This window comes from Maniola jurtina, chromosome 7 (genome assembly GCF_905333055.1).
Source record: "Maniola jurtina chromosome 7, ilManJurt1.1, whole genome shotgun sequence".
NCBI classification, from domain to species: Eukaryota; Metazoa; Arthropoda; class Insecta; order Lepidoptera; family Nymphalidae; genus Maniola; species Maniola jurtina.
Genome location: NC_060035.1, coordinates 3160835 through 3184161, shown reverse-complemented (window position 1 = coordinate 3184161; position 23327 = coordinate 3160835). Strand labels below are relative to the sequence as shown.

The 23327-nt window shown below is 35.9% G+C and overlaps 1 protein-coding gene across 1 annotated transcript in view; it reads left to right on the top strand.

Moving 5' to 3' along the window:
- Nucleotides 1-17954, top strand: part of LOC123866872 (calcium uniporter protein, mitochondrial) — a 199945-nt gene extending 181991 nt beyond the window's left edge. Inside the window, exons 5-8 of the mRNA XM_045908620.1 lie at nt 12929-13090; nt 14025-14228; nt 14772-14879; nt 15453-17954. Of these exons, the coding sequence (XP_045764576.1) occupies nt 12929-13090; nt 14025-14228; nt 14772-14879; nt 15453-15608 (630 nt within the window). The 3' untranslated portion in view covers nt 15609-17954. The remainder of the gene's footprint in view (nt 1-12928; nt 13091-14024; nt 14229-14771; nt 14880-15452) is intronic.
- Nucleotides 17955-23327: the final 5373 nt, after the last annotated feature.

Sequence of the window (23327 nt, the reverse complement as noted above, 5' to 3'; positions counted from 1 at the left end):
TTTATATCTCAATTGAAATTCCAATAGTCATTTGAAAACTCAATTTTCACAGGCTGGGAGATTTTAATGGCACTTTAATTTGAATTTCTCGCGTACAGTTGCAATCGTATTGTTGACCTTAATTAAGTATGAGTGTTTTCTTCAACCTCTTTTATTATACGTAATAACTAGAGAATACCCGGCGTGTGCTACTACGCTAAAAAAAGATGTTTTTTTCTAATACCATCTTCGCATTATTGCCTTTCTAATGAAATCGGTTTGGGGCACATCAGTCGGATGGTTTCAAAGTTTATAACAGATATTGGTAGAAACATTTTTGTGTTTTATAAGGACTAGCTGACCCGTCCGGCTTCGCTCGGGTGAAATCGGATACTTAAAATTATAGGTATAGCCTTCTGAAGACAACCCTGCAAGGAGCTGATCGTGGAAATGAACTCGCGAAAAACTTTTGTGAACTTGAAAGACAGTTTGAACGTTAACGAAAGAATCTAGGGCACCTTCTATAATTAGTTTTCTACTGGTGAAGGAATTATTAAAATCGCTTTGGAACTTTCAGAGTTTATCGGTTACAAACAGACAAATCTTTTTTGACAATATTAGTATAGAGTAGCTGATACCCGCGACTTCGTCCGCGAGGAATCATCATCAACATCTCAACCCATCGCTGGCCCACTACTGAGCATGGCTCTTGTAACTGAACTAACGGGGTCCTAAAAAACTCTACCCTATTTTTCCTTCGGATCTTTCTAAAGATTACATTTTAAAACAATTTCTTTAAAGTGGCACGTGTATCGTATAGCGGTAGGACCCCTTGTGATGTTGTGTCCATAATAAACCAAGAACTTTTAGAGCGTCGGAAATAATGAGTTCATCAGACTTAAACGACTTTACAGAGTTCAAGTATTGAAAATGTGTGATTGCGTATAACATCTCCCATGCATTCGGTCCGGTAAGACTATTGCCAGTGCGTACTTAGTTCGAGTATTGAAAGTGTGTTGTTTGTGTATGAATATTTATTTAGCATTTGGTATGGTGAGACAAGTGCTAGTTCGAGAATTAAAATGTGTGTTCCGCATAGGAACGCATTAAAATATGAAAGGATCATGAGACTGCTCTTACAAGACAACACTTCATATAGAGCCCTACTTATTAGACGTGTGTGTGTGAGTGTGCTTCTTCCTTAGGAAAGGAAGAAGTTGTGTGCGGCATCATTCACTCTAGTTGGCGTAAAAAGGGTTTAGAGTGAATGATGGTACGTAGCTCCACCGCGCCACGTACGGTGAGCTTCTGCCTTCCCTTGGTATCCCATCGTCATACTGGGACCCTCAATAAATCAAGAGATCAATATGGCACATAAAATACCAAAGAACAGTAGCTCCCCCCCCACACACGTCATCATCCGAATAAACAGCGCAGCGTATGCAAGCATACTTTAGGAAGTGGTGCGTGCCACTTATGATCCCACGTTGCAGCCGAAGCTGAAATAGCATTTTTATAGTGGTGCTCTCCCACTACAGACCTGTAATAGGTTTCAAGGACGGGTCAGACTCACTGCGGGAATATCCACAGGCCTTAACCCAACCTTCAGTATATATGCATTAGCGTAATTTTGTATGGGTATGTTATTAATATTGGCTAACCACCACAAGGCGGTTAAGTATTCCAACAAATGTCAGAATACAAACAGAACAGCAGCATTACCTGCCCTCTGTGGTCAGTCTGTTATTAAAGCACATTAGAATCATCTCAGCAAAGGATTCACAAAGCGCCTAAGACACTAGGGCTCTCCTTAGTTAGGATTGACAAAGCATCAAAGGCACCAGGGTTCTCCCTCGCGTAAGTTTCTTCCAACGCGCTCTGTCATATGTCAGATAGTTAGTTAATATCACCGAAAGCCATCTCAAGCCAAGATCACCGAACATCCGGAGGACACGCGGTTCTCCCCGCCTGAGCAGCCACGTCGTCAACAGTTCAAACATAGATCGCTTTTAGATCTTAGGAGGTATCGCCCCTATATAACAATTATATCTGTGTAATTAAAGTGGTCCCTTCTATTAGAATATTTGCTTAGAGTGTTTCTCTCCAAGCACCAACTTGGTCCGAGTCTCAACTCAGTATTCTTTAATATAAACTTTATGTATCGCCCCAGTACAGAATTTAAACAAATTAATTATCTCCGCGCATTACGACGTCCGCGCAGGCACCGCCCGCCGACGCAAATGCACGCGGTCCCGCTGTGCGAGCTACTTCGTTCACGTTCTGATTTCGACTCTGCTCCGAGCGCTACGACGCCCGCGCACACATCACTCGCCAACGCAATTCGACCGCGGTCGATCGCGTCTCTGCATCACCGACATGCGAAACGGTGTTTGCCTCTTTTCGAAAATTCAAAAATTAATTTTATGTCCATATGTGTAAGTACATGTCTACAAGTATTCACTGACCTGATTTTGATAAAATTGAAGTAAAAATAAATTTTAATTTTTAATTTTTTTTTTTTTTTTTTTTTTTTTTTAAATATTATTTTGTAACACTTTGGTGTAGAATGTAGGGTCGTTACATTCAACCCCCTAAATTCTATGAAGAATGCGAAAAGAATACCTTCTATGAAGCATGCTGAATAGAATTTACACTAGGAAATATAAGTCCTGTTTATTTTGCACTTTCAATGGTCAACCCCCCGTTCTTATGTTTCTATGACAGCTGAATTTATCTAAGATTAATATTCTTATACCCAGATCCAAAAGCGATCTATGCCTGATACTTAGTTTGACTATTTATTAAATTTACATCATATATCATTTGTTTTACACACTTCCCTTTCATAACTTACTACTTTATGCTCACATCTTTGTCATATCATTCTTCGTCAATCAATATATATAATATTTACTCACACATTCACTTGACAACATCCTGATAATATTCTCTCGGTTCTAAACAATATTAAGTATTTAATTACAGTACTTCTGTATTCTCCACTATCCCCTTTTAATTACCTAAGCGTCAATTTAATAATTCTTGATTTCCCCTAGTTAAGGTGTCTAGTGCTCCATCTATCAATGTTTCCGTTTTTAAGCTATCTATTTATTTATTATATCTTAAATTTTCACAAACACTGATTTTATGACTTTATGATCTAAAACTTATTAAGATTTCACGTTATAGCATGTGTTATGCTATAACATGATTACCCTATAATTCCTCTTAAAATCCACGTCTCCATCACCTATTATCCATCATCGATCAATATATTTAATTCTTTCGCTTCAACAACCTTTCTGTCTTTCGCTCTGTCCACCTTTTATCTATCGTCTTTCGCTTCATGAAACTTTCTTTATTTTGCTCTGTTCACCTTTCATCTATTATTTGTCTTTCGCTCCTTATTCTCTGTCATTTACTCCGTCAATCATTAAACATACCATCTCTTATAACCTTTTGCGCATATAAGCTTTAAAACAGGGTACTTGTACACTAGCTAACTCTCACAATCACGACACACAACCAGCTACCACAACCCCCTGTCAATTAGACAGTTACTACATTCTTACTTCCTTCTCTTCAATCATCTTTCCCCCACAACCCCCTGATAACAAGTCGTTTAAGTCTTTATGAACTCAAAATTTCCTTACTCTTTCCATTTCACGAGCAACAAATTGTAGGCTTTCGCCTACTTTACCCTACTCTATTTAGCCGTTATGACCAATCCTGGTCACGGCACCAAATTGTAACTGAACTAACGGGGTCCTAAAAAACTCTACCCTATTTTTCCTTCGGATCTTTCTAAAGATTACATTTTAAAACAATTTCTTTAAAGTGGCACGTGTATCGTATAGCGGTAGGACCCCTTGTGATGTTGTGTCCATAATAAACCAAGAACTTTTAGAGCGTCGGAAATAATGAGTTCATCAGACTTAAACGACTTTACAGAGTTCAAGTATTGAAAATGTGTGATTGCGTATAACATCTCCCATGCATTCGGTCCGGTAAGACTATTGCCAGTGCGTACTTAGTTCGAGTATTGAAAGTGTGTTGTTTGTGTATGAATATTTATTTAGCATTTGGTATGGTGAGACAAGTGCTAGTTCGAGAATTAAAATGTGTGTTCCGCATAGGAACGCATTAAAATATGAAAGGATCATGAGACTGCTCTTACAAGACAACACTTCATATAGAGCCCTACTTATTAGACGTGTGTGTGTGAGTGTGCTTCTTCCTTAGGAAAGGAAGAAGTTGTGTGCGGCATCATTCACTCTAGTTGGCGTAAAAAGGGTTTAGAGTGAATGATGGTACGTAGCTCCACCGCGCCACGTACGGTGAGCTTCTGCCTTCCCTTGGTATCCCATCGTCATACTGGGACCCTCAATAAATCAAGAGATCAATATGGCACATAAAATACCAAAGAACAGTAGCTCCCCCCCCACACACGTCATCATCCGAATAAACAGCGCAGCGTATGCAAGCATACTTTAGGAAGTGGTGCGTGCCACTTATGATCCCACGTTGCAGCCGAAGCTGAAATAGCATTTTTATAGTGGTGCTCTCCCACTACAGACCTGTAATAGGTTTCAAGGACGGGTCAGACTCACTGCGGGAATATCCACAGGCCTTAACCCAACCTTCAGTATATATGCATTAGCGTAATTTTGTATGGGTATGTTATTAATATTGGCTAACCACCACAAGGCGGTTAAGTATTCCAACAAATGTCAGAATACAAACAGAACAGCAGCATTACCTGCCCTCTGTGGTCAGTCTGTTATTAAAGCACATTAGAATCATCTCAGCAAAGGATTCACAAAGCGCCTAAGACACTAGGGCTCTCCTTAGTTAGGATTGACAAAGCATCAAAGGCACCAGGGTTCTCCCTCGCGTAAGTTTCTTCCAACGCGCTCTGTCATATGTCAGATAGTTAGTTAATATCACCGAAAGCCATCTCAAGCCAAGATCACCGAACATCCGGAGGACACGCGGTTCTCCCCGCCTGAGCAGCCACGTCGTCAACAGTTCAAACATAGATCGCTTTTAGATCTTAGGAGGTATCGCCCCTATATAACAATTATATCTGTGTAATTAAAGTGGTCCCTTCTATTAGAATATTTGCTTAGAGTGTTTCTCTCCAAGCACCAACTTGGTCCGAGTCTCAACTCAGTATTCTTTAATATAAACTTTATGTATCGCCCCAGTACAGAATTTAAACAAATTAATTATCTCCGCGCATTACGACGTCCGCGCAGGCACCGCCCGCCGACGCAAATGCACGCGGTCCCGCTGTGCGAGCTACTTCGTTCACGTTCTGATTTCGACTCTGCTCCGAGCGCTACGACGCCCGCGCACACATCACTCGCCAACGCAATTCGACCGCGGTCGATCGCGTCTCTGCATCACCGACATGCGAAACGGTGTTTGCCTCTTTTCGAAAATTCAAAAATTAATTTTATGTCCATATGTGTAAGTACATGTCTACAAGTATTCACTGACCTGATTTTGATAAAATTGAAGTAAAAATAAATTTTAATTTTTAATTTTTTTTTTTTTTAAATATTATTTTGTAACACTTTGGTGTAGAATGTAGGGTCGTTACACTCTACCTTTGAGAATATCATGGAGAACACTCAGACATGCAAGCATTCCTTCGCTATTGAAGCGACTTTTAAATGCTTAAAACGCACATAGCTCATTAAACTTAGAGGTGCATGCCCGGGATCCAACCTTGCATCCCACGAACGGGAGGTCAAACTCTTGAGGTCATTACCAGTTAGGTTTTTAAAAATTCGAAATATATAATAGATAATATATATAATAAATAATAAATATATAATAAATCTATAATAAATCTACTTGAATCGAAATATATAATAAATATATAATAAATCTACTTGAAAAAACTAAAGTTTCTAGACCCAGCTGATTAAACTGTATATTGATATATCAGTCAGTAATTTTTTCCTTTTATTATGTTTCTAAATAAAATCATTTTAGTCTATAAACTTAACTTTTCCTTTTGTATCGTGGACTTTGGCAAAGAAACGTCGGTTTCGATCCCACATCCAACATTTTCTACTAGTCATAATTATTTTCCACTTCCATTCATGTTTGAGATCCTTCAAACCCTATTAAGCTTCCCATCTACGAATCTATTGACATGATGGATCATGGGTACGTGAAATGGATCCGATATCCGAATTTCATATAAGTAGGGTAACCTTTATTAGAAAAAACCTTTGGTAAATAATTGGTAATCCGTAGCGTTTGAGTTTAAGAATAATTATAGCTATATTAAAATCATATACGGTATACCTACGACTCTTCTTGAGGTTTAGGTAAGCGATCCTCTTAAATAGAATGTTGGGAAATGGATTAGTTTAAAAAAAACTTATTTAACTATTTAACTACGGGTATTTCATAACGATGAAATTCTCGCGTTTCTGATATCCTTATATAATATAGCTAATGATCTTAGCTAACGACTTACGCTGTTTCGCCTTCAGTGTTAAATTGTAGAGAATTGGCCAAATCAAATATAAACTCGATCGCAGTCGTTTTGTCTAAAGAAAAATAGAGAAACTGTTTATCTTTGGAGAAAATCAACTGCTCGGAGTCTCAAGCAACCTTCTGTGATAATATTTATTTCATTTTTTACTTCAATATGATTCCCCTACATCGTTCGCGTGTATTAGACTTTACACTTTTAAAAATCCCATGGGAACTCTGATATTTTTTGAGATAAAAAATATATTCTATTTTCGGTTCCATGATGCAAGTTAAGTGCAAAATTTCGTCAAAATCGGTTCACGTAAAAATGTAACAGAGAGACAGAAAGACACATTTTCTAACATTATTTTCTTTATAATATTAGCACAGATACCTTAATAGTACATTCTAATTGTATTCATATGGACAAGTTAACCCTAGTTTGTGAATCGCTAGATCACGTGAGCAACATATAATAAAATATAGAAGTTATCATATTTAGATTTCAATAAAAAAAGCTTCCAATCACGTACTTAAGCAACATATAAAATATCAAAGTTATTATATTTAGATTCCAAACAAAAAAGCTTCCAGAAGTCGCAAAACTTTTCATATCGGCTCTTAAAAGCTCTAGTTCAATAAAGGAAATATCAACATAAATCATCATAAATCGATTTAACAACCAATCTTACTATAAGATCTAAAAGGGTGAGGTCGGAAATACTTCCAAGTTCCATAATATCACCGATACTGAAGGTTTAATAAATTCTACACAAATTATACTAGAGGCGTTCCAGTAACACTTTAAACCAGTTTTAATAAGTCTAAATAGCATTAAAGGGTAAGCCAGTAGCAGTTTATAACCAGTATTAGTAATATTATTGTTCCTAATAGTTGGGATGCTCATAACTTATCATGACTTATAGGGTATTAAGATAACCTATTCAATAGCCACCTGCCTTGTGTCTGCTTATTGGACTTTAGAGATTCCTCTGCTAGGCGCAATGCACACAGACAGAGCAGAAGCGTGGCGACTTTTTTGTTGACAACTCAAACTTAGCTTTATTAACTTTGGCATTAGGTACGACTGCGGTGCGTGGTAAAGGCAAACCCAACCGCAGGTGCGTCTGGGTTATAACGCATCGCGCTACCTGTGTGTTTTGGTTTCAATACACCCATTTCAGACGGTGTCAGTTCATAAAGCTGCGTTTAGGTTTTTAAAAAAAAGATCCGACTTCACACCACTCCATCTGGTATGTGTCAGCCCTTATGGATATTTTACTTTTCGTTCCAAAATCAGATTTACGAGTTTTCTCAAAAATTTTGAACATATTTGGTTTTCCCATTTTTGTGATGAGTTTTAAGTATTAATTAGCTCTATTCAACAAATTCTTAGGTACAGTGCACACCAACAGAGCAGAGCAGAGCGGAGTTTCTTTTTTGTAACAACTTAAACTTAGCTTTATTTACATACGGTTGAAATGTAGAAACATTTCCACGAATTCAAGTTTAAGAGGATTGCGGTTGCAGACGTGTCTTGTAACTTAGCAAATACTACTTAGCTTTTGTTGAATATGAGATTCGAGGAAATAAGACTTAGCTAACTTTGCACTACGAGTAAGTTTACCAGTGCAAGTTCTATGTGTTCTACTATCAGTAGGCACTTTCCATATAGGTATTTTCTTTGTTCGCTTCCAATTTAGTATGTTACTTTTTAGGGACGATTTTTCAATTGCCTAAAACTTTTAAAAGGTACTGTTCTGCCGTTAACCAAAGAACCAATTTATGCGACGATTGTAATATTTTTTTCTAAACTTAGTTTAGAGTATCTGCATATATTTCTTTTTAATATTGCTAAAAAGGATGGGAAATGAAAATTTTAGTATTAAGTACTTACTCTACAAATTTAAACTACTTAAAACTTGCACCTAAAGTCACTGGGGTTGACAGTTCTAGATTAAATTAAGTTTGTCTGTCCTCTTCTTATTCGCCAAAGAATAATCTAAAATTTAGTTGCGATCAGAATAAGCATCAATGGCTTCAACTCAAAACGAATTCCATTTCTGAGAGCTATTCCAGTGTTTTAGGTTCTGAAACTTATTTTAGTATGACCTAACTACAATGCTTCTATTCTTTCCACGAAGCTGAAAGGAAAATCCTAGCTATCCAAGGCAGAGCAATTTAAGTTAAGGAGACGTTGAAACATCATTTCTTATAGATCGTTGGCTAAAAGCTCAGAATTTTTCTTGTCATTGCAAATTATTCTTTAAAGCCATAGAATAAGAATTCATGGAACGCAACTATTCAAATAAAGTAAAATGCTGAAATACGGTTGTCGAAGTGCAGCAAGGTTTTTGATAGGATAGTTATTTATTTATTTATTTATTTTATTTTACATCTAATTGAACGGCAGTGCCACTTACACGAACTAGATGATTATTACACAAATACAAAAAGAGAAAAAAAATAAAATAAAAGGTAAAGCTAGAACAAAATATGTTACAATAAATGATTTTAAATTTTGAATGTATGTACGCTGAGAGCACTGAATGATCCTGTTCATTCAATGCTCTCCGCGTACCTCAGTAACTCCTGAACCAACGATGTCCACCCGTCATTGAATGGATCCCATTGATCATTTATATCCGAGAGCGCGTTGAAGGAAGCCAATGAACGCGGTATCGGTGCCATAGATCGAGCAACAGTACGATGAACTGGTACCACGAAAAGTTTATTCTTTCGTGGACGAAGATTATTATTTAATTTAGGTACTCGTATACGACAGAGTTGGTCATGAAGGTCTGGAGCGTCGACATCCCCTCGCAAAATTCGGCACATGATTTTTAGTTGGTCGCTAGTCCGTCTGACCTCCAAGGAGTTAAAACCCAAGCAACCTAAAAGAAATTTGGTTGGATATAGGAAGGGGTAATATCCATAGCAACGCTTATACAAGTATCTTAGGAAGGCCTTTTGCACTTTTTCTAACATAAGTCCGTATTTTTTCTCGTACGGATGCCAGACACAGGTACTTGTTTCGAGTTTGCTTCGGACTAAGGCATAATATAGTAACCTTATTACTAAAGGGCTATGGAACTCCCGAGAGTTACGCAATACAAATCCTAATCTTCGAAATGAGTCAGCTGCCACTGTATTGATATGGTCTCGGAAGGTTAATTTGGTATCAAAAGTTACGCCTAAGTCTTTCACATTTTGTACTCTGGGAATGGGAATTCCATCCATTTTATATTCATGTATCAAGGGATACCGAACTTTACCAAAGGTCATGACTGAACATTTGTCACGGTTGAATTCCATTTTGTTCGTTTTACTCCAGTTACATACAGCTGTTAGATCGCGTTGCAACTTGAGGCAATCTTCGGCAGAAGTTATTTCTAATATAAGTTTTAGGTCATCAGCATATAATAGACATTTTGCATATTTTATACATTCTGGAAGATCGTTTATCATAATTAGGAAGAATAGGGGTCCTAAAATAGAGCCTTGGCTTACACCGGATCGCGTATGATAAGGTTTAGACTCATATATGCCATAGCGAACGAATTGCTGACGATCACGGAGATAGTCAGAAATCACGTGTAGAAGCTGAGGAGATAAACCAATAGCACTGAGTTTGCTGAGAAGAATATCGTTATTTACCCTATCAAAAGCTTTACGGTAATCAAAATAAAGGGCATCTGCTTGATGCCCTCTATCTAAGCAGGACGATATGTACTCAGCAGCTGTTAATAGGTTGGAGTTGACAGACTTTTTGGCCCTAAAACCATGCTGTTCGTCACGAAGTAAATTACCAATTTGCCGGCTTATCATTCTATGCACGATTCTTTCGAATACCTTGGCCGGCGTAGAGAGAATAGCTATAGGACGAAATTCCTGGACGGACGTCGTACCGGTTTTTTTAGGTATTGGTGTAACTCGGGTCAGCTTCCATTGAGAAGGATATTGTCCTGTTTTTAAGATCAAATTAAGTATATGACAAAGAGGGAGACAAAGATATTTTCGACACATTTTCAAAACATCTGCTGGTAAGTTATCTGGTCCAGTTGAGCAATTTAGCTTCAGTTTATCAATGCCATATTTTATGTCGGTTACTGTAAACTTTTGGATATGGCAGACAGTACTATTTAGCTTACCGTCATTAAGACATGCCTCAACTACACTCAACTTTGGCACCTCAGACAGAAACACGTTTGCAAAGAAATTCGCAAAGGCTTCAGCCGCATCTACTCCTGTGTGCATACTACCATTATATGTAACGTTAGGTTCAAATCCCCCTTTAGACCGAAGGCTACTGATGAAGTCCCAGAAATATACAGGATTGGTTTTAATGTTACTTTCAGCCCTCCTAATATAATCGTCAAACGCTTTTGGAATACGAGCCTTCAAATTGGACCTAATTTCTGAAAACCTAATATAAGTCTCAACACATTTAGTCTTAATCCATTTAGTATGCAATTTTAATTTCAATTCTGTTTCTCGTATTATATCGCTTGTAAACCAAACTGGATAGCGTTTAACCCTACTTTTTTTCCTACTCTTTTTAGGGATACATGAGTCAAAAACATCATACATGATATTATAGAAACAAGTTGTGGCTGACTGTACATCCATTGTGGCTAAAAGATCTTCCCAAGAAACTGAAGACATTAGCGTTACGAGTTGGTCGTGGTCACATTTTCGAAAATTCCAGTCTCTAGAGGAGCTTATGTTGCTAGGCTCCAATCGTTCAGAGTGCTTGGCTGCACGAGTATTAATTCTGATGTTAAGAGGAGGATGATATAAATCAGGCCGAACCATTCCCTCCGTATCAGAGACTATCGCTTCAACACGCTCCTGGACAAGTACTACATCTAGAATACTCCCGTGAGAGTTTACAATGTTATTTCTTTCGGACATTATAAAATTCCTTAGAATAGCGGGACGTGAAATTTATTTTGTCGTCCCTCTTGGCTTCATTGTACTGAATTGCAGGAGTTTATAACATTTTATGATTAAAGTTAAAATGCAAGCTTGTAACTTTCAACGTCGTCTGTTGCTATATTTAATAACCAAGCATTATTTTGGAAAACTATGTTGGTTACTCTGTTTCTCCTACGAATTTCCTCATTTCTGATTTGATCACGTAGAGAAACTCCACGCATAGCTTTCTCCATTTCTCGCTGAGGATCTGAGCTTTGTTATGGTATCCATAGTTAGCGACCATGTCACGGATCTTATAATCTACTAGCTGATGCCCGCAGCTTCGCCCGCGTGGATTGGTCAAATCCCCTGCAGCATTAGGATTGAGGAGTTGGAATCCAATTTTTTTATAAAACAATGTCGCAAAGTTCCTCTATCGATTAAAAAAGAAACGACGCAAATCGGTTCAGAAATCTCGGAGATTTCGGTGTACATAGGTAGAAAAACACAACTCCCTTTTTGAAAGTCGGTTAAAAAAGTAGCCTATGTTACACCCTGGTCAATTCTCTACTTGTCTGTAAAAATCCCGTCAAAATCGGTTCAGCCGTTCCAAAGATTAGCCTTTTCAAACAGACAGACAGACAGACAGACAAAAATTTTAAAAACGTGTGATTCAGTGTTGGTATCGTTCAAATAACCATATGAGCTTAATATGAGGTAGTTATTTCGAAATTACAGACAGACACTCCAATTTTATTTATTAGTATTAGTATAGATATGTCATCATTGCCAATACACACTTTTCGAAGACTTAGGTTTTTAAGCACTGAGAAATTTTGGAACCCTTTCTCGAAATTGGAAAGGAAAATACATTGTGTTGCCTTATTATATTAACAACGTTTCCGTTGAATAGAAGTAGTTTGCCGTTAACTAACCTGGCTTTCATCCAAATACGTGTACATTTTCTCAAACACCACATGATTTACTAGCCACAATGTCAGCCCTAAATCATTGAGATGTCATACCGTAATCTGCGGCATCCAATGCTTTCAATCGCCTAATTAATTATTGAGTCTGCAATCAGCATTAGTTTATTGATGAATGCGAGAAGATTGATAAGAAAATAATATATTAGACTTACAAATACGTAAATAATTAACGATTTCCATACTAATATTATAAATACGGTTAAAGAAATTTGACTCTCACTAAGAAATACTTATTGTTAAATTTCTCATGTAAAACATAATAAGCATTAGGTATCTTACCCATAAAAATACAAAACTGTGTCTGTCTGTCGGTCCTCTTTTCACGGTCCATCCTTTTAACTCTACTTTTTTCTTTGTACCACGTTAAGTGGGATCATTTTGATCCTGGAGATGGGCATAGGCTACTTTTATCCCACCAAATATTTTTAGTATTCCGTAGGTAGTAAAAAAAAACAGAGAACTTATAGGATCACAGTTGTCAGTCAGTCTTGAGGAGGAAAATTCTAAAAACGCCTGATTTTATTTACGATTTATTTATTTACTTCCAGGAGCGTCTAAGTACGGAAGAGATCACGCGGTTAAGCGACGTGAGGAACCTGGTGAACCAGTTGTACGAAGCTCTGAATGTTCGTGAGCATCAGATTCGTAAGGAGCGGGAGTTGAGGGCGCAGTTAGAAAAGCTGTCTGCTGAGTTGCAGCCATTGGAAGAGGTAAGTTGTAGAATCACCCCTCCTCACCTCTTCATCACCTCGTTTCTAATACGCACTGCTAGAATATGAATTGCCCTTTCGGCTTACTTTTCCTCCACCAGCTACATTATTGAGACCTTCAAAAGAAGAGTGAAGAGGCATCCTTTAGGCTGCAGCATCACTTACTATTGGTTGTGATGCCTAGAGATAGATACCTATAGTTTAAAAAAACCTTGAAACATCATACATGCAAGCAGTCACATACTAAAGACAAGTCTTCCCTTAGGTCGAAGTAAGCCCGACTAGTTTTGAACCCATCTGGGGTCGTTTTTCGAAGTACCCATTGCAGCATTGATCCGACTGATCTATTTACAGAGGTCCATGTTAAACCTTCTTTGGCTTCAGGAGAATTAAATCGTGCATCTAGAGCGGCGTGAATGATCCGATAAGGCTCCTTTGCATATGCAGGAGGCGGTTGTTTCGTACACCGAATACATTACCATACAGATGAGATGATCCCGCATAAAACACTAGCTTTGCGTTTCCGCATTTAATGTCGGAACTTTTTGTTAGTTTATAGTTTTCAAATCCAGGCGAGGTATTCTTTGCTCAGTGATTTATTGATCTTCCGTTCAAATTCGGCCAATGCAGCCAGTCTTAACAGAAACTAGCTAACTATGCACAAGTGTATGGCTCACAGATCTCTCACTCTCATAGTTCGATGGGACGGCAATCCGACACGATCGGAGAGAGATCAGGTGCAGGTCCAACGGTTTTACGTATTCTCCGAGGCACGGAGGTGTAAACCTAACCAACTTTCACTAACTGCAATATCCCGTCCAGGTTAGGCCGTTTCCACCTCAGACTGCATCATCACTTACCACCTGGTAAGATTGCAGTCAAAGGCTAACTTGTATCTGAAAAAAAAAACTTATATTGACCCTGTAAATTCCAGAAACGCCTGTCCCTAGAAATGGAGACCACTCGTAAGACATCAGCACTGACGTGGGTGGGTCTAGGCTTGATGGGCGTGCAGTTCGGAGTGCTAGCGCGACTGACCTGGTGGGAGTACTCCTGGGACATCATGGAGCCTGTCACGTACTTCGTGACTTATGGGACCGCTATGGCGGCGTATGCGTACTTCGTTCTTACTAAACAGGTACGTCAACCCAATATTCTTATTGGAACTTTAAACAATATGGGCACTCGTAGGCTAAGATCTATAAAGCGTAGGTAGAATCTAGAGTAAGGAAACTCTCGGTTTGGTGCTGAATCGAGGATATATGTCAAATATCGGGCTATGGTGATGTAAAATCAAAGAAAAATTGGGCTACTTTAGGGATACCTGCCAGTGATATCGTTTGGTTACAATTTGTAACTCGTGAACTGTAGCGTAGTTACTTTGACTACGAGACAGATTTATGTCAGCAATAACTCTGAACAAAGTCTAAGTTCGCTGTATAGATCTCAGACTTTAAACATTACTTTCAAGGACCTAAAATATAAATATCAGGAGGATTTTTGGGGAAAAATGCGTAAATACTTTGGCGAATTTTGCATTTATAATATGGATAGTGATCTACTTCAAACTGCCGTATTTGTTTGGCTACAGCTCACAAATTACTTTTAGGGTTAGCCGTTTTTCAGATAAAGGTTGTCAGAATGGTGAACAATAGCTAAATTGTAAATATTTATGTTTCAGGAGTATATCTTGCCAGATGTAAAGGATAGACAACATCTAATTACGCTCCACAAGAAGGCGAAAAAGATTGGCCTCGATCTTAATCAATATAATCGTCTAAAGGATGAGGTAAGAAAACTTAATATTATTAAGTAATCTATGTAATTTAGGAAAATCATTATTAAAATCAAATTTAAAGATATTTGCCAAAACATAGATCTATCGCTTCAATGGAACTATAGGTCCTTACTATCATTACTCGATACTCAAAGCTGCATAACTATCAATTCCAGTGCAACTCAGAAACGCATGCTAAGGCGCAGCACTTAATCCAGTTGTGGTCCCACGCTAGTATTATTATAATATAAGTTAGGAACTTGTGGTCTAGTATTATAATATAAGTTAGGAACTTGTGGTCTAGTATTATGATATAAGTTAGAAAACTATGATTGCACTGATAACATGCTATTTCTGTTTACGGGTTCCAACCGCGAAATTCATCTTTACTCAAGTTTATAAGGAACCATACTGAAGGCATGACCTAGCCATAAAATTAGTATTGGTCCTACTTTTTAGATACTAATACGGTTATCATTTAGCACAAAAACCAAAGTGGTTATAAGTGCACGATCTACTGTACATATTTTCCAAAATAATTTTATTTGTGCAGTTCTTTTATATGCAATTTTTTTGGTGTTACAGGTTGACAAATTACAAAAAGATCTCGCTAGACTCAGGGACCCGCTACAGATCCACTTGCCACCAGTGATAAACAAGTCTGACGACACCAAACGCTCACCATTGACCAAAATAAAAGACATGCTTGAGGAGACCACGAAGAAGATGAAAATCACGTAATATATGTTGTAAAGGACGCCACGTTGCGTTTAGAATAGCTTGTTGATCATTGACCGGTGCATTTGTTTACTGTTTTTGGAAGTTGAACTGTATTTATTGTACAAGAAAGGAGCTTTTGAAAACCTTTGAACTGAGTCAAGCTTTAAGGTAACTCAACCTTAATTTATTTATTTCACGTGAGCCGAGCCTACTCTGTATTCTATCCAATCGGAAAGCAAATTCTACGGAGTCAGCAAAAAACTCAGCAGTTCCTCTTATGAAAAGAAAACATCCTGTAACTTATAAGGATACTTATCAATCTTAAACTTAATAATCATGATCTGTTTTACGTTTTAAACTACGCAATGGCAGATCTTTGTTTTCATGATGAGCTTAGTCCTTGACTGAGTATTTTCTGTATTTAAGCACTACTATATATCTCGAACAATTAGGTTGCAGTTTCGTCTCAATGGCTAATGTTAACACCATGTATTTAAAACGCTCCTTTCTTTAATGGTCTTTATGTATAGTGCATTATGGTTCAATATAGCCAGAGGAGATTTTTAGGTAGGAACATTTTGCTGAAATAGTTGTTATGCAAAGGTATGTGCTAATAGAAAAAGAAGGTCTGTTAAATACAATGTACAGTACCTTTAGTATGAGTTTTTAGACTTTTCGAAAAGGAAAATGGATATTTTTGGAGTTCCTCCATTATATTCCTACAATCAGTAGGAATATAATGGAAATGGCTACAAGCGTCCTCAGACAAAATTTTTGTTAATAATAAATCGGTAGTACAGAATGAATGAGTTTAATAAAAAGGGGTTGTCGAAACATACCTCCGAAAACTACCAAAGATTCCGAAATGTCGTGAAAACTTGTACTAAAGGTTCATAAACAGCTGTTTTCATTGCACAAACTTAATATAGTTGTTAGAGAATCGAATATTTTCTTTTTTACTTATTGTAGTTGAATTTTTAACCCATAAGACTTTACTGTCAAATATTTATATCACTGATTTGGACTTCTAGCTTTTTATCGTTGCGTTGCTCAAAATTAACGTTATCTTTAGTTAGTTTATGAAAGTCTTTCATTGCAAAATTGTTTTTATGTAGGTAACTATGACTGTATAGGAGTATGACCGCTCTGCTAAGAGTGGTTTGGTGATGAAAGAATAATTTTGCTCTTTAATGTAATTTGGACTATATGTTTCATATACATTAGAAGCATTTCGAGTTTAGATGCTGTGGCTAATTCTGTAGTAGGACACAAGCTCTAAATTGACAAGTCTAAAAGTATTGCTATCTCTTTTGTAATGCTTCCTGCGGAAAAGGATAGTATTAGATTTAGATCTGTCAGTTTTGTTTAATTTAGAGATGGTGTACAACAGAATTAGTCACATTGGCTCAACTCAATGGAACGCCGCATGAGGCTTTTGTTGGTTTTTTGACGCACTTTAAGGGCATTGTTTTCATGAATTTAATTAATAAACTTAAGCTTTTATGTAAAATTTTGCATTTGAAATTTTATTGAACTCACTGAGAGTCACAAAAATATTAAAAAAAATATTTGACCTGCTTTGTAGTTAAAATATATTAGTTGAATTTTATTAGATTTATCAAATTGTTTGTTGGTATTTTTAAACTATGCTCAGAAATATTGTTTCCTATAAATTTAAGAATTAACACATATGAAAAAAAATTGTTTGACTGTGCCAACATGAAACTGAATAAATAAGTAGGTAGACGTTAAGAATTTACTGAAATGCAAAGATTATTTATTGACTTAGTAATTTTTATTTTAAATAATAATTTTATTAAAAATATCAGTCATATTTTTATTAAGCTCGTATTATATTTTTGGGATTTTAATTTAATTGTTGTTGAGATTTTATCATTGAATCGATTTTATTAATTAAACAATTAAAGTTAAAATATTTATATCGTGTTGAAAGGGACCATCTGTCGCACAAAAAAATTGTGACACGGCGATATTCTGACCCCTTCTTGTCACACTTTAAATCTCTGAAATTAGTCAGATATATTTAAATATATTTTATTTAAAGATAATATTTGTAATACTTTAATTTTCTTTAATATTTGTGAAACACGTACTAATGTAAATGGAAAACAAATAAAATTGGAATTTCGGCATTGATTTAGATATTATGTACGGTGATTTTTACGTCATAATAATATTATGTGTGACCTTAATAATGGATGGCCCTTATATAAAAATATGTATTTACTATTCGTAGTTAGTAATTCTAGTCCTTTTGTAAAACTGATATCGTAAGAGTTATGTGTTCCTTTTTGGCTTGCCCTGAAATGTATAAAAATGCATGGCTTTTTTATAAAGAGTGACTTATTTGTGTTTCAAAAAAAGAGATGGTCCATAATGTATGAACTAAAAACTCGGCTCGATAAACGATTGGGACGAACGGGGTACCAACAGAATCATTATAATGCAAAATTTACGAGTAATCACTACTACAGTAATCCTGTCATTATAATGTAAATTATTATTTATGTTGTAAAAACTAGTAAAAATCCTGATTTTTTTCATTTAATATATATTGTCTTTTAGCTCATAGTATATATACCCCATTGATTTTGGCGTTGCCCTTTCGGTGGGGTAAATTGTACCATAAAATTAATCTGTTGGTACCCAGTTTGTCATTATTGATTGGGGGGGTTTTGGCCATCTCCTCTCTATTTCATTATTCGATAATAATTAATCGCACAAAATCAGGATTGTGTTTCGAATTTTTCGAATATTTATGTTATTAATAATAATTATATTGATTTGAATTCATCTTGTGTATTAACCACCAATTAGATAATTAGAAGTGTCATGCGTTTTTATTTGGTAATAATTTAAATAAATTATTCATATTAGCGATTTTAGCATTTTTTATCACTAACATGTCCATATAACTTATTTAACAGATATTGTTTGAAATATTCAGTTAAGGTAGGTTAATATTTCAAACAATATCTGTAAATATACGTATCGGCAAATTTTATTACTGCACAGAAGTCACACTTTGGTAGAATTCTTCTTAAACTTTACTGAGAATTGAAGATATGAGATGGAATAAGCAAGTCGTGATAGCTAGTATTGTTGGATTGAGTACGAAGTTGGCTAGTAAAATACGTGATTCAGAACAAAATTAAGTGGTAATGTGTCATGCACTGGCCAGGAACAGATGTAGCGAAAAAAAGCGATAATTTCATTTTCATCTGCGGATTTAATAAGGCACATTCAAATATATTTCATATGCTATGAAAAAGCAGAGGATTCCTCCGCAATTTTTTGCCAGATCTGTTCTAGCCTAAGACTGACTGAGTGGATGAGGTATCTAGTCGTAATTGTCTTTACCATCCTTTTTACTAATGAATTTCAAAACATCATGATAATCTAAAGCTACCCCATGCATAGCAAATGTTAGGCACACATTTTCTAAAGATATGGACGAATCGAGTGAATCGATAGAAATCTACTAAAATGTGTCATATTGAAATGTTAAGCTGGGGACTGACTTGTAACATTTTGGTGTAATGTGTCGAGTTTTTGTAACTCAAACCGAAGACTGACTTGTAACGTTCGTTTGTAATGTATCGTTCGCGGCGAGCACTCAACTGTCGGTTTTTTTTCACGAATTCTTTTTGAGTGTTTAATTACAAGTCAGTCGCAGGTCGCGTCATCGCTTCATTTTGAGAAAAATAAAGCACACTTGCGCCAAGAGCTCGAATCATACATTACAAACACGCTACAAGTCAGTCTATGTTGCCGTATTGTAACAAGATCGTTTCGAATGGTACGGTCGGCCTCAGAATTCGAGTAGCAATTCCGCGAAACTATTGCATAAAAACCTGTCGCACTTATGACCTTTTTCTATAAACACGCCACACACCCAACGCATGTGCATAACCGTGCCACGCGAATATGATCATTAAGGTGCTAAACGACTTACGGCCTTTGTCTGTACATTACAAACAAACGGTACAAGTCAGTTTCCAGCTTTAGGCAGCGCCATATCATTACGCTAGATTTGTTACTAGCTTAAATAAAAGTAACAAGCTGTAGGACTAATAAAGGCTGTGAACTAGGAAGGAGCCATTCTATTTTGCGAAAATGTTAAGACATCTTTTTTTAATTAGTCATTTAATAGGGGTCATATTTTATCTACGATGCTATTCACAATTTTGGTCTTTTGCCTCAAGGTACTTAACATTTTATTTATGTGCGTGAACTTTTGTTTCTAATAGTGAAAAAATGTCAAAAATTCTTTAGTGGATCACCCCTGGTCTACGGCACATATTACTTATATTATGTACCTACATACCTAAAAGTTATCAAAGAGTAAACAAAGGAATCTTATGCGTCATTTACGCCAAAGCAACATAGCGCGACATTGTGGCATGCCACATGGCCTAATGGTTTAAAAATGCATGGAGTCGCACATTGTAACAAAACTCGTGGCATGGAAATTTTGCGTCATGAGACTGCGTTATCGTAATATTCCGATTCTACAGCACCGTGTTTCCTCGGCGTAAAAATATTTATAATATATGCTTCAGCATGCCACATTGTCGCATATTGTTGCTCTAGCTCACAACAGCCTTCATAGGCTAGCGCGCTTCACTTTAGGCCGCTAAAAGTGGAACCCGAGTGCAGTTTTAGTCAGAAAATTTAGAAATGCTTTGTTGATTTTTAAATATTTCAAACCTTTGCTACAAGCGTATAGTCCCAATCCCAATACATCACATCTACATTTTTAAACGAATGACCCCTCATATGTGTAAAAAGTATGATTAATATGCTAAAATTCGTTTATGTATAGCACTGACCATCGCCTATTTCATTGTAAAATAAGTAAACATGTAATCTAGATGAAGTTTCTTATTAAAAACCTGTTGTATTACTTACTAAAGTTGTATCTACACTCTAAATTAAGTTAAATGGCCTTGAATTTACGGTCTAATATACTTTGTATATATCCTTCGTAAGTCTAGCTATAAGCACGCACATTTTACTATTAGTGTACCTAGTCTTTTATACTGCAATACAAATATATAGTCTTGTTTACAAAACTACAAGCTAGACTGCCCAAAAGAAAAACTCTTATTGACACATCATGAGTACTTTTTAACTAACATATTCACTCGCTGTGAATAAATTCTACTTCTACTAAATACTGCGTAAATTTCTACTATACCGTCGCCGAATTTACTAATAAACTACTACAAAACTATTTACTTTTACTACTAAAATAAATAACTAAAATTGCTCTCTTTTAAAATTAGTCACTCTACTAAAGACTCAAAATAATACTAGGTATCTATTTAAAATATCGTTTTTGTATTGCATTATAAATGACGAAGAGCTTTCTCTTGTGATTTGCTGATTTGCCTTTTAGAGTCTTCTCAAACGTTTTCTCTAATATAACATTTTTATATGCCTAGTTACTAAGTCGGAGCAAAGCTTCTGTTCACGGAAAAATATGTTATTTACTGTAGAATGAAATACTGGAGTTCTTGTAAGTTATTTTGTGAATTAATTATATTCTTATATATATTATATTTTTGAGAGAATAAATCAATGTTAGCCGATCGTTTGAATTCTAAAATGAGCCGTCGAGACTTTACGTAATAAATTAATATCTAATATCTATTACTTATTAATAATTATTTTTACTATTAATATATTTGGTATCTGTATTAAACACATAAATGTTACGTGTACTGTGTAGATTATATTGTATTTAGTTAGTATTTTAATCATTATTAAATACTTTGTATCGATGTTTATCGCGCAAACGTTATTTTGTTAAGTATTTATTTTAGGTAAATTGTACTTATAATTCAAGGATACCTACCTAACTAATACTATTCTTTGTGCTAGTTACATTTACGTGAAAGCAAATATCTACATTTGATAATAATTTACATGTACATTAACATAGTTAATTTAAAAAAGCGCTTTTTTAAGTTACGAAAATTTTCTTCGACCACCTAAAAATATTATGTTCCTAAATCCAAACATAATTTATTTGATGCTCATAGTAAGTGTCTAAATATTTTAAATTGATTTAAATCACTTCACAGGCAGTACAAAACATCGCGGTTTTGCAAAACTTTGTCGGTGAAAAAGTGTTGTCGTACTGATTCTGCTTGGGCTTTTCAAGACAGATAGTTAAAATCGATGTACGGTTACCGTTCAACTTTGACCTTCAATAAAAGCAAAATGGGTTGCACAAAAATTATACTGGATTTGTTAACTTTGACCAAAATTGTACCTTTAACGTATGAATTCTGACTTTAACAAACCCACTTTGCTTTTTGTTGTGGCCAAAGTTTAACGACAACCGTAATATAACTTTGACCGCGTAACTGGAAGTTATTAATAGTGACGTAGAAAATTTTAGCGTTTAAATATTTACTTCCAGAGTTTCGAAATTTAATCTAGTTGACCAGTTTAACCGTGTTTTCAAAAGTGCCTACGTAAATGTAACTTTCATAAAAATTCTGTTCTTATTTCTAGCGAACTGTAAACCTATGAAAAAAAATTAATCATGTAAAACTAGACACTGATCGTTCAATCTCGCAAGTAGTTAGGATACTTAATGATAAAATATATATTATTATTATATTTAGACGTAATAATTTACCCACTTACCTATTTAACTTTTCCTGTTTATTCACTAATGAAAATTGCCAAACTAACCTTCCAATTATGCATCTCTTGTTAAAAATTTGTTAACACCTTTCGTAGTATATGTCTCATGAATATGAATACCTACTTATAATTTAACAGTTTCAACGTTTAAGAATCCAATAAAAAATAATACTTAATGCTAAGCTTTGATGAACAACTTGGCATACTCTATCTAAGATGGCAAAGGGTTCAGTACCGAATAATACGTTTACTCAACCAACTCTAAAACTTATCATAAAATATTATATATGTACTTCTAATTTTTTTCCTGCTGTCAGATTCTGTTGAGGTCAATATTGAAATGGAATAAAACTACGATTTACTATGTATATTTTTTAAATTCTATAAAAATGCCTCTCTTTGCCGGGTGAGCATGGGCCGATACAATCTTCTCCCCGAGGATGGATAAATTTTTTATCTCCCCCGCCAGTTTTATCCACTCTCCGAGCATGGGCGCACGGGTGGATATATTATCCACCGATAATACGCGATACAACCGCGAGTATTTTTAACGCGATTCAGAATCGCGACAATGGCGATACAAAATCGTAAGCAAAGGTACACGGGCCAACTGTATCGCGACCTTTTCGCCGCTGCAAAAATTGACAGGCATAAAGCAATGCTGTCTTTTTTGTAGCGAATTTATGAAATGAAGAATAGCCCGATGTTTAGGCCTGTCTACTTACTAGATAGGCAGCAGGCACGATTATTGGATAGTAAAAATTGTCCTATTTGTATTGATATTCATGGGACGTTACTTGAAAATCGTTATTGGTGAAGTGACTACGGGAACGCGGCATGAGAATAGTGTCTACACCAAATGCATTACCAGCCAGGTCCCTTGTATAGTTACTATTTTGCATTTTGTTAAATTTACAGTCGTGTTCGAATAAATTTGTAAAAAACCTCCTCCTCTTTTCGTTTACTAACCTTGAAACTAACCTAAAATTAAACTCAAAGAAAAATGTAAAATCTTTATTAACACCTTACAGAATAATTTCGATGGATTTTTGTTTTACA